Source organism: Hyaena hyaena, unplaced genomic scaffold (assembly GCF_003009895.1).
Source record: "Hyaena hyaena isolate Hyena2069 unplaced genomic scaffold, ASM300989v1 scaffold_181, whole genome shotgun sequence".
NCBI lineage: Eukaryota > Metazoa > Chordata > Mammalia > Carnivora > Hyaenidae > Hyaena > Hyaena hyaena.
The window spans coordinates 672,849-685,689 of record NW_024080813.1 but is presented as its reverse complement, the minus strand read 5'-3'; the positions used below and the strand labels follow the sequence as shown (position 1 = coordinate 685,689).

Here is a 12,841-nt window from a genome sequence, read left to right as displayed (position 1 = left end):
CCACCTCTGGGACAGCAACTTTTGATTTAATTACAATTGAATTAATTTTCACTAATGGTTGAATGACCAAGAGGTTTAAGGAAGGTGAGGGATACAGAGAGGACATTAGCATTTGTATTTCAGAAGAAATGTTTTTTATTTTCTGTTTAGTAGAAGGAAAAGATAGGAAGTAGCATGGGGTCTGTGGTAAGGACAGCATTATTCTGCTTAAGCTTCATAATCCTGGTGTGTAAAATCCCATTTTTCAAATGCAGAGTGGAGATTAAGAGGTTAAACTACCTAAGCCAATTTAAAACCACTAGCAAATGATGCCATCACTATTTGATCCAAATCTGTCTAGCCCTAAGAAATTGCCAATGATGGGGGCACCTGGGTAGCCCAGTCGGTTGGGCAGCCGACTTCGGCTCAGGTCATGATCTCACGGTTTGTGGGTTCGGGCCCCGCTTTGGGCTCTATGCTGGCAGCTAGCTCAGAGCCTGGAGCCTGCTTCAGATTCTGTGTCTCCCTCTCTCTCTGACCCTCCCCTGCTCACGCTGTCTCTTTCCCTCTTGTAAATAAATAAAAAACATTTTTAAAAACTTAAAGAAAAAAAGAAATTGCCGATGATGGATGAAAACAAGTAGTCGAGAGACAAAGTTGGAAATGAGAACTTTTTTTAATTAAAAAAACTTTTTTAATGTTTATCATTGAGACAGAGAGAAACAGAGCATGAGGGGGGGAGGGGGGGAGGGGGGCAGAGAGAGAGAGGGAGACACAGAATCTGAAGCAGGCTCCAGGCTCTGGGCTGTCAGCACAGAGCCCGACGTGGTGCTCAAACCCACAAACCGTGAGATCATGACCTGAGCTGAAGTCGGCCACTCAACCGATCAAGCCACCCAGGTGTCCCTGGAGAACTCTTCTTTTAAAAAAATATTTATTTATTTTGAGACAGAGAGAGTGAGAGAATGCAAATGCAAGTGGCAGAGGGGCAGAGAGAGGGAGCAAGAGGATCCCAAGCATCCCTGATGTTAGTGCATAACCCAAGGTGAGGCTTGACCCCACGAACCACAGGATTATGACCTGAGCCAAAATCAAGAGGCAGACATTCAACCGACTGAGCCACCCAGGTGCCCCTGAAAAGAAGAACTCTTAATCACCTGTTGTTCCAAACACCAACATGGTCTACCCTCCCTGGAAATGCCTTGCTCCCCTGGTTTGACATAATCCATCAGGGGGCACCAATCCATCTGTTTGCTTCTCTAACAATCTGGCATTAACTAGTGGACTTGCTCTTCCTGCCATTTTGCCACAAATAATTGTGTGATGGAGTCACTGAAGCTGAGAATTATAACCTAACTTCGAGACAAGCACTTTAGAAGCTGCAAGAAGCCCAAGGGGTAGGGAATCTTTGTTTAATGTACAACCATCTTTAAATGTATCTTTAAAATGTATAACTTCTTTAAATGTTCTTTCAATATGTTTCTTGGGATTTTTCTTTTCTTTTATGAAGTGCCTGTTCATGTTGCTTGCCCAGATTTCTGTTTGGGAGTTAATAAATTTCCTTTCAAAAAGGATGATTTGGGTTTTGTAAAGGTCATCCCACATGGAAGGAACTATGAGTCAAAGTACAAGCTGGAAATACCTCAGAAAGCATGTTCAGGAAAAAGAATGATTAGGAACAAGAAGGGAAATAGACATAAAATGTCATAAAATCTAAAACAAATCTAGTAATGGGGGACACTGAATGTCCCCTAGAGATTGTCCTCATTCATAGACAGTGGGAGCAATGTGGTCCAAATGAGGTAGTAGAAAGAATATTCTGGTAACAGCATAAAGGTTGGCTTGGGATGGTCCAGTCTAGGTAGCTCAAGAAGAGAGAAATTTAGGGTGCCTAGGTGGCTCAGCCATTAAGCATCTGACTTCGGCTCAGGTCATGACTCACAGTTTATGAGTTTGAGTCCCACATCAGGTGAGCTCATGCTCTGCTTTGGGTGAGCATGAGCCCTGCTCGGGTAAAACATAACCCCCTGGGTGAGCCCCACTTCTCTCTTTCTCTCTCTCTCTCTCTCTCTGCCCCTCGCTCACTTCCACCCTCTGTCTCAAAAAAAAAAAAAAAAAATGAAGAAGGAGAAAAGAAAAAAAAGAAGAGAGGAATAAGGGGTATAGAAACCCAAGGGACCGTAAGGAAGAACCCGGAACAGAGAGCTGCCACAGCCCCGCACCGTGCCCCCATGCCCACCCTGACTGCTGAGCAGTTGCAGACTGTTGGGAGGCAGCGGCTCCCACTCCTGGAGACGGGAACAGAATGGCTTCTCAGCCCGCTAATGTCCCACTAGTGTCCCCTGTCGGTGTAACACAGGAAATCATCCGGCAGGAGTATTTGAGAAATGTAGTTTCCAGGCTTCCAGCCCCTGCCACACAGAGGAGCATAAAGAAAAGAGGGAGAGATCTGAATGCCAACAGACCGAATCTAGCAAAAGAGGGGACCTGGCAGAGAGATCACGGCCAGGATATGGCTCTCTCTGGAAGGAGGCCTGGATTCCAGAACTAGTTTTGTTACATTGGTGTGCCATGTCTTCAAGGCAGTATAGCACAGTGATTCAGCCTATGATTCATAGGCTCAGTGGCCTCCTTTGAAAGTGGGAAATAATACCTAGCTCAGAAGATATTTTAAACGTTAAATGGGTTACGGTAAAGGTGCCTAGAACGTAGTAAGCATTTAACAAATGAGAGGTGTTGTCATTGTTACTGAGTTTGATTCTGCCAACCGTAAAGTCATTAAGAGGAGGGTTAAAGCATCATTGCTGATTTCTCACCAACCAGAGGAAAGGGGAGCTAACAGTGACCCTCAATCTGAGCCTGGCCCTGGGCTGAATTTTGAAGATGCGGAGAAAATGGAATAATATCCTTGCCTCCAAGAGCTCACAGTTTGGGGCACCTGGGTGGCTCAGTCAGTTAAGCGTCCGACTTTGGCTCAGGTCATGATCTCACAGTTCGTGGGTTCAAGCCCCGCGTTGGGCTCTGTGCTGACAGCTAGCTCAGAGCCTGGAGCTTGTTTCAGATTCTGTGTCTCCCTCTCTCTGACCCTTCCCTGATCATGCTCTCTCTCTCTCTCAGAAATAAATTTTAAAAAAATTAAAAAAAAAAAAAAGAGCTCACAGTTTGACAAGCAGAGGAAAATCACTGATTGAAGATAAAGATATGCTCAGTGATAAACCAGAAGATACAGGGAAGGTTCTAGAAGAGGATTTTGCAGCATAGTGGAGAGATTTCACGGACTTCACTTTAAATGCAAAATTATGTTCTGTCACCCTGGGCAGATCCCTTAGTCATCCCTGCCTGTTTCCTTGACTGTAAAAGTGGAGATAGTACATGAACCTGCCTCACAAAGCCGTTGGGAAAATTAAGCGAGCTCCTGTCCAGAAAGCTCTCCTGCAGTACTTGACACAGAGGTGTGTTCAGAAGTGATCATTAGTATGATTCCAGTGGCCCAAGAGAAATCCGGGACCCGATCTAAAGAAATGCAAACGTAAGGAGGAAAGGACGGCTGAAGAGCGGCCCAACCCTCCAGGATCGCTTAATTATTGCGGTTGAAGTTTCTTTTAACTTCAGGTCTTTCACCTGGGAGGCATCCTTCCCAGGGGGCGCCCGGGGCCTCGGCGTCTCTGTTGCCCGTGGCAACCGGCAGTCCCGGCGGCGTCAGGCCTGGTGGGCACAGCGCAGGGGCGGCAATATGGCCCTGAGCTCCTGGTCCCCAGAGCTGGGGTTCAGCGGGAAGGCGCTGCCGCAGGCGGCAGCCGTCTCCACCGGCCCCTCCCTGGAGTTATGCACTTTCCCCTCCTCCCTGGGTTCCTCGGTCGCGACCGCTGCGCTGGAGCAGCTCTTTGTTGTGGGTGAGAAGCCTGCGGGCGCCGGAAGGGGGGCAGGGGGCCGCTGGGGTGGCTTCTAGTTGGCCCGGGGTGGGATGAGGGGGAACCTCCCTCAGTGGGGACCTGCCCGCGGGAACCCCAGGTGTCCCTGGCAGAGGTAGAGCCGCCTCAAGTTCCTTGGAGAGGGAGAGGAGGCTTGGTGGGACCCCAGGGCTCAGCTCTCCTGCCCTAGTGCCACTAAAGTGACTTGGCTCAGCTCACACTAGCGACTGCTAACAAATCCCCGGCAAATCTTTAACTCTCAGACCACTGCCATTTGCCTGCGACTGGGGTGCCCACCTGCATTTAGCTTATGCATTTAATTCCAAGGGTGCCTGGGTGGCTTGGTGGGTTAAGTGTGGACTCTTGATCTCAAGTTCCTTAGTTCAAGCCCCATGTTGGGCTCCATGCTGGGCTGAAGCCTACTTAAAAGACAGACAGAAAAAAGATTATGTATTTAATTTCAGCTTCTCCCTTCTTGCCTTTTCTTTGCAAGTTAACTTCCTCCAACATTCTGCCGTGGTAAAGTGGAGAATTTAACAGGCAAACAAGAAAGGGAGTGTTTAAGAAGCTCCTGTTGTATTAGACAAGGAAAATTAGACATGGATGTTTAGTGGATGCAAACATAATACCTTGGATAGGCCCAGGTTAAAATACCTCTTCAGTTAGAAAGCTGAACCTGTAATCAAGGCACCTAAGTTTAAGGTAAGATATGGTGCAAGAAAGGGCATTTCTGTTTAGCTCATAAACCATTTAGGCCAAACAACAAAGCGTCTCCACACTTTAACATCGGCTTCTCATGGGTTCAAGGTAATCATACTGACTTTTATCATGTTACTATTACTTTGAGATAGTTTTCTTTTTTCTTCTTAGATGACTAATTTAACTTCACAATTCCTATGAGACAGGCTTGGATGAATATTATCATGAAGAATGTTAACCACCAAAGAGATCTAAATAAGTCACACGTGTCCAACCAAGGTCATTGCCAATGATAGAGCTAGGGTTTTTAATTCTCTTTATACTTGATCTCTAGATCTGCATGTGCATTTAACCCCAGCACTTCTGTGCAAATATTTTTCTGTGAATAATTTCTGGACTCCCAGAAAGGTTTTTATAGGAAAAAACTTCATTAAGCCTCAGGTGTAGGTTATCAAATATGGAATTCTCCAGCCTATTTGCAAGTGGAAACAGCTTGTGCTCATTCATTACATTAGAAGAAAGGGAAGGAGGTAACAGGCAGTGCCTGTCTCTTCCTCAGACTTGTTTGCAAACTCAGTAACTGATTTTCACTTGGTTTGAGAGTTTCGTGCATTAAGAGAATCCATGCTCCCTGGAACTCAGGGCAGAAATTGCTCTCTACTCTTCTGAAGAGTAGAGACCACTAAGGGCAAGGACTCGAGTCACACTACTTGTGTTGAATCTAGCTAGATTCTTATCCGTGATGGGCTCTGTGACCTTGAACATATGCCATAAACTCAAAAGTCAGATTTATCACCTGTGAAATGGGAGTCACGCTAAAATTATAGTAATCAACTTAGCTAATACATGTAAAACATGAATCCCATCAAACTAATCTCACACATGAAGATGAAGGCCTGGAATTCGTTTAGACAAGTGTAGGTGACTTCAGTGGCCGCAGAGCCAAGGTAAGTATAGCTTCCTCTGTTTTCCCTCCTATTTCCTTTTATACTTTTTTTTCCCTTCCTTCTTTCCACTCAGCACGTATCTTCATTACCATTACCGTTGCTAACAGTTCACAGGCCTCTCTTTTCATGTACTTCCTACTTACAGTTGTGAGGGAAAGGAGACACTTTGCATATGTCACTGAATAAAAAGGGCTAGAAGCTCTGTCTATCTCACACCCAGTTTTCAAACATTTATTCTCATCCCAGGATTAAAATATTGGCACAGGGAAAAACAAATGACATAAGGGACTTTTAAACAGTTAATTAAATGAGTGGCTTCTTTTTTTGCAAAATATTATATTTACACGTACACAAATATATATACGTGAAAACATTCTCACACCTAATTATAGGTATGTTATATTTCTTCCTTTCTGTGTATTATTGAGTTTTTTGTCCTGTTTTATACAGATTCCTTCTTTCTATCATGAGAGATGCAAAGATGGAGTTTGCCTTCAAGAAGCATAAAATATATACTTAAGTTAGAATAGTATGAAATAGGAAATACATTCAAAAGAGATTCATATTAAGTATTATAAGAATTCAGAGATAGAAGATATAATTTCTGCCGGGCAGGCATTTGAGCTAGATCTAAAGGGTTAAATAGGATTTGAACAAACAAATAAGACGTCTTTCATTTTCTAATTTTTTTTTTTTAGAACAATCACTGCAAAGTGACTATTTTAAATGCAACGAAGAAGCTAGGACCTTTCTTAAGGACATTGCTATCGCTGTTAAGAAATTGGTATTGTATTATCTCTAAGAGCTATTTTTTTTCAATCTTCCACTTCTTCATCAACCTTTAATTTAGCACCAACTCAGTTCAAGTGCCTTGAATAGATGAATAGGGAAACTATGACCCTTGAGTGAAGACAATGTTTACCTCAATTTACGAAGCATTTGCCCCTGAGTCCATTGGCTGTGGAATATTGCCTGGTTTTCGGTGCAGGACACTGACTTAAGGACCCGTGCTATGTCCGGATGGGGCCGGCCTGCTTAGGAGAGGCAGCACAGGTGCTCACAGAGCTCAGTGAAGGGGTGGGCCGCGTGGGCAAATGCTTGACCCCACATGTACACACCATGCATGGTGCCAATGTACTCAGTTCTTGATAAGCAATTTCTTACATAACTGCTGAAAGATTATTTGACCAGGTCAGTGAAAACGAACCAACTCTTTGTTATATTAACTTGGCCCCATCAAAGAAATATTTAAAGAATGTCCTTTTGAAGTGTCACAAACGTGTCTCTACTGGGGAGGGGCAGAGAGGCAGACACAGAATCCGAAGACAGGCTCCAGGCTCTGGCTGTCAGCACAGAGCCCGATGCGGGGCTCGAACCCACAGACCGCGAGATCATGACCTGAGCCATAGTCAGCTGCCCTACCAACTGAGCCACCCAGGCGCCCCATAAAATATTGAGTAAGAATCGACTCCACATCAAATCTAAAAATGTAGAAATGTGGCGTAAAGTAAATGAGTTTGAGTCTGCAGACTGCTGAGAAAAGTTCACCTCCTTTATAATTACATTTTTCTGTGATTATATATAGCTGTGTGTGTATACTACAGCATTATACTTTAGGATCCCACTTAACTGAACATGCATATGGACACACTGGGTGCCTGTGTGTGTGGTGGTACACTGTGGTCCTGTGGAAACCTTTTTCCTCTGCTTTGTCTTTTTGGTTACGTTTTTTTCCCGGATTTGAAGGGGTCAGAATATATATCGTTGCTTCTTAGAAATATCTAGTATGCCTCCATGCAATATCTGAGCTGTGAAATCTCCATTTTTGAAAGTAACAAATTTTCACTATTCTGAAAGTTTACCCTGGATTCTATTTTAAATAGACAAGTAAAAGGAAGAAAGTAAAAACCACTGTGATCTCAGCATAATCATAAAATAATAAACTAAATTAATGTAATAATCATAATTAACTCTTTGAATGCTTTTCCTACTTTCAGGGAATAGATATGCCTGTATTGAATTTTATTTTTTTTATAGAAAAGCAATCATACTATATATATAACTATGTAATCTTTTTATTACTCTTATAATGAATTTCTCAGGTCATAGAATAGCTATATCCATTACAACCCTTTGTTTAAGAGATGATTTATCTATTTTTTTCCACTAACATTTTTGGATGGTTTTCTTTTTTTAAAATAAGCCCCACCAAAAAAGGACAAAAATCCCCACCAGACTGTTTGTTTAGATTTGTAGGTATATATTAAAAAAAAAAGAAAAAAAAAACATGGTTCTTTTTATACCTAAGCATATTTTAGAGGCATTTTCCATTTTTCAATTAAGGAACTTTTTTCTCAGAGTTACCCTTTTTGTGGGAGTCTTTAAATTGATTGAAACTGCAGGCAAGAAACAGGGAAAGATGATTTCTGAGAAGAAAATCTGCAAAGATTAAAAGATAAATGAACAATGACACCTAAAAAACTGATTATGGGATAGTTATTTTTCTATTCCAGAAAAAATAAGAGCAGAAGGTATTGGATGCAAATCAAAGTTTAATCTCTGAAAACATTTATAATAGGGCATTACTTGGGAAATCAATTTTATTATTTTAATGCTTTAACTTTTTAAATATGTAATTTAAATTTTCAGGAAGAAATGAGAAAAGCCACAATTGATCTCCTGGAAATTGAAAGCATGGAACTCAGCAGACTGTATTTTCTACTGGAAACGCTTCCCAGTAGCATTGGCAGAGAACTGGAAGGTACTTTTTAGGTTATCAACTGTAGAAACTTAGTCTATCTTTTAAGAAAATTGAGCCCACTGCTTGTAACAAGACAAGTTTCATAATTATTTTCTGTCAAACTATAGCTCAAAAGAATATGCTACACAAACACAGATCCATAATAATTTTCCCTTACACTTTAAGTGGAAATGATGTATATAAAACTTGAATTTATATAACTTTGTTTCTAACTAGACTGAAGACATATGGATTAGCCTGTTCCAAATTGGTATTTATTGAATCAAATTTGGCAACTTGACTCACTAAACCACTGTTCTACTTTCTGCCCCTGTAAGTTTAGAGACTATATAGGTACCTCACATAAGTGGAATCATACATTTGTTCTTTCATGACTAATTTCACTTGGCATGTCTTCAAGGTTTATCCATGTTATAGCATGTGTCAGAATTTTCCTTCATTCTAAGGTCAAACAGTATTCCACTGTGTGTGTATACCATGTTTTGTTTGTTTATTCATCCACTGATGGCCCCTTGGGCTGCCAGCTTTTAGCTATTGTGATCAAAGCTGTTGTGAACATGGGGGTGTTGGGGCACCTGTGTGGCTCATTCAGTTGAACATCCAGCTCTTGATTTGGGCTCAGGTCATGATCTCAGAGTTTCTTGAGTTTGACCCCTGCACGGTCTGTGCACCAACAGCGCGGAGCCTGATGGAGATTCTCCCTCTTTCTATGCCCATCCCCTGCTCACACACTCTCTGTCTCTCTCAAAATAAACAAAAAAATATTCAGTTGATGCAAATTTATTTATTTATTGGTGCAGATATCTATTAAGAGTCCCTGGTTCTAATTCTTTTGGGCATATATGCAGACGGGAATTGCTGGATGATATGGTAGCAGAGTCCTTGGTTTTGAGAAACTGCCATTCTGTTTTCCACAGTGGCTGCACTATTTCACATTCCCACCATAATGTACAAGGATCCCAGTATCTTCATATTCTTGTCAACATTTGTTCTTTTCTGTTTTGTTTTTTTTAATACAGCCATCCTTATGGATGTGAAATGGTATCTCGTTGTGGTTTTGTTTCGCATTTCCCTAATGGTTCGTGATGTTGAGCGTTTTTCGTGTGCTTATTGGTAATTGGGATATCTTCTTCAGAGAAATATCTATTCAGATTGTTTGCTCATCTTTTAACTAGGTTGGTTGGTTGTTATTGAATTGTGAGAATTCTTTACAGAGTCTGGATGTTAATTCTTTATCAAGTATATGGTTTGAAAATATTTTGACCCCTTCTGTGGTTTGCCTTTTTACACATTTTAAAAAATTTTTATTTTGAGAGAGAGAGCGTGCACACTGGGGAGGGCCAGAGAGAGAGAGGGAGAGAGTGAATACCATGTATGCTTTGTGCTGTCAGCACACAGGCCGATGCAGGGTTTGTGAGATCATGACCTGAGCCAAGATCAAGAGTCGGACGCTTAACTGACTGAGCCATCCATGGTGTCCCCTTTTCACCCTGTTGATACTGACTTTGGTTGCACAAAAGTTTTGATGTAGTCCAGTTTGTCACTGTTTTCTTTATTTTTTTTTTTAATGTTTATTTATTTTTGAGAGAGAGCGCATGAGGAGCAGGGGAGGATCAGAGAGAGGCACAGAATCCAAAACAGGTTCTATGATGTTGGCACAGAGCCCAATGTGGGGTCAAACCCACAAACCTCGAGATCATGACCTGAGCGGAAGTCGGATGCTTGACTGAGCCACCCAGGTTCCCTCAATGTTTTCTTTTGTTGCCTGTGCTTTTGGTGTCATAGCCAAGAAATCATTGCTAAATCCAATGTCATGAAGATTTCCTCCCATGTTTTCTTCTAACACTTTTATAGGGTTAAGTCTTATATTTAGGTTTTTTATTCACTTTTAGTTAAATTTTGTATGTGGTGTACAGTAAGGCTCCAGCCTCATTTCCCCAGCTGCCGGGAGTGTTGACTGAGGCTCAGAGCTGAGCTGCTCTGCAGGAATAGATGACACCACCTCCTGCCCCATCCTGGGCATTCTCTCCCAGGAGCCGCCCACACTCAGTGATCAGTTAGTGTGAGAACACAAAGGTCGGCCTCCCTTGCGAGGTACAGAACAACTCCCAAGTGTCATCACAGCTCCAGAGCTTGTTACCATGTAACCTCTGCCTCCCCTACCCAGTGGTTTAAATTAAAATCAAACTGGAGGTGCCTGGGTGGCTCAGTCAGTTAAGCATCCAACTTTGGCTCAGATCATGATCTCCTGGTCTGTGGGTTTGAGCCCCGGGTCAGGCTCTGTGCTGACAGCTCAGAGCCTGGAACCTGCTTTGGGTTCTGTCTCCCTCTCTCTCTGCCCCTCCCCCACTCACGCTCTGTCCCTGTCTCTCTCAAAAATAAACAAACATTGGGGCGCCTGGGTGGCTTAGTCAGTTGAGCGTCCGACTTTCGCTTAGGTCATGATCTCGTGGTTCGTGGGTTCGAGCCTCGCGTCGGGTTCTGTGCTGACTACCAGCTCAGAGCCTGGAGCCTGTTTCAGTCTGTGACTCCCTCTCTCTCTGACCCTCCCCTGCTCACGCTGTCTCTCTCTCTCTCTCTCCTAGAAATGAATAAAACATTTAAAAAAAATAAACAAACATTAAAAAAAACCCTGAAAAGTCAGTATATACAAGTGTGCTGTTTCTCAAATAATCTACTAACATTTCCATTTACTTTTAAGAATGTATCAGAGATGCGCGCAGATTAAATCTTCTTGAGATAAATCAATTACAAACGGACGTTACAAAGATGAATAGTGAAGTAGAGTTTCTGAAGAAGAGCCTACTTGATCTGAAAACAATTAATAAAACTCTCGGGTATGTATTTTTTGATGTGGTACATGAAGGAGTTGGGGGTCTGTGACTGGAGTGTGAAAAATATCCTAAGGGGTTCACCCTCTGTTTCTGAACTGGTGAGGACCCACCTCCAGCAGGTGACTCTGGCTGCTGAGGGGGGTGTGATGGCTGCACAGAACTGGGGAGGAGAGCAGAAATTCTTTAACCACTGCAATTAGGAGACCTGTAACGTTTCAGAGGCCATCTAGCTTCTCAGCAGCAACTATTGTGTGTGAATCATACATGTCCTTGCAAGCCCCCTCCAAAGGTAGAGGCATACAATGGCTTTAGTTTCCATTTAAAATTGTTGCTTTAATGTTTATTTTGGAAAGAGAGAGAGAGACAAAGTGCAAGCGGGGGAAGGACAGAGAGAGAGGGAGACACAGAATCCGAAGCCGTCTCCGAGCTGTCAGCACAGAGCCTGACGTGGGGCTCAAACTCATGAACCATGAAATCATGACCTGAGCCAAAGTTAGACACTTGACCAACTGAGCCACCCAGGTGCCCCATAGTTTGCATTTTAGTAAAATTATGTTTATAAACTTCAACCACTAAAAAGAAACCTTTCTGGGTATTACATTGTATATATAGTTATCAACCCTGGTATATTGTGCCTAGGTTAGTTTCTTAAAGGTATTCAGCCATAAACTCCTAGAGGTCTGAGGATGAGACTGGTTCCCAGCAGAGGGTTCTAGATTTTTATCTGTAATTAAATGAGATAATATATATAACTGCCTGTAGCTCAGATTCTGACACCTGTTAAGTTTCTTTCCTTTATTCTTGAGCTGTGTGCCAGAACTTCACCCCCGTGGGCCTCATTTTCTCCATCTGTAAAATGAGGATTACAAGCTTGAATTTATGCAGCTCACGGAGGAAGAGATAAATCTCAGAATTAGAGAATAATATCTGATATTAGAGAGGGGCTCTCCTCTCTCCTCTCTGACTCCTGTCCGTCAGAGGAAGGCTAGCTTTCTCCTGGGCCCTCTGTGCAAGGCAATGGCATAAGAAGGTGGCTGGAGGGGGATGGTGAGATGTTTATCTTCCTTTGGCTTAACTGGATGTCTCAGGGTAAGATAGTTATGGCAATGCTACATATCAAGCCATTTGTCAGATTCCATTCATCTGTTCAAAACTGTTTTTGAATCCCTGTATATGTAAAATAACCCATAGTTATTTCCTGGTATGGGTTGGGTGGGGGGAGGCAGGACCCCATGACAGTTCTGCAGTGGTAGGTGGTTGCAAGATTGACATTTGTGTTGTGGTTCCTTTTGTCTTCCTCTCGACCAAGTTGAGGTAGTCACAAATACACCTCTAAAATAAGCTTGCCTTACAATTTCCCTCTCTCTGGTGGTCATCTCAGCAAGCAGACTTTAAATTCCTTTCCTAAAAGCCATACTTTTTGGCGCCATGAACCATTCTTTCCTCCCAGGGAACAGCAAGACGAGCTGGCAAGGAAGCATGAAAGGTTCGTGGTGTCCCTCAACCACACGATGGGAGAAAAAGCTGCCGCCATTGTTTACATCAATGAGACTTCCACCAAAATAAACTCGGAGACGAAAGAACTAGAATGCCAAAAACAATGTCTGAAAGAAATACAGGAGCAGATGGAAAAAGAAAAACTGGAACATATGAAAAGAAAAGAAAAATTGAATGAAGAGGTAAGTGGCGTGATTTACTTTAAAAAAAAAA

At 42.5% G+C, this 12,841-nt stretch overlaps 1 protein-coding gene across 1 annotated transcript in view; it reads left to right on the top strand.

Moving 5' to 3' along the window:
- Positions 1-3,701: 3,701 nt before the first annotated feature.
- Positions 3,702-12,841, top strand: part of CCDC175 (coiled-coil domain containing 175) — a gene marked incomplete at its 3' end in the record, with an annotated part of 73,353 nt that continues 64,213 nt past the window's right edge. Inside the window, exons 1-5 of the mRNA XM_039240771.1 lie at positions 3,702-3,872; positions 6,235-6,320; positions 8,186-8,297; positions 10,999-11,134; positions 12,582-12,810. Coding sequence (XP_039096702.1) covers positions 3,713-3,872; positions 6,235-6,320; positions 8,186-8,297; positions 10,999-11,134; positions 12,582-12,810 — 723 coding nt within the window. The remainder of the gene's footprint in view (positions 3,873-6,234; positions 6,321-8,185; positions 8,298-10,998; positions 11,135-12,581; positions 12,811-12,841) is intronic.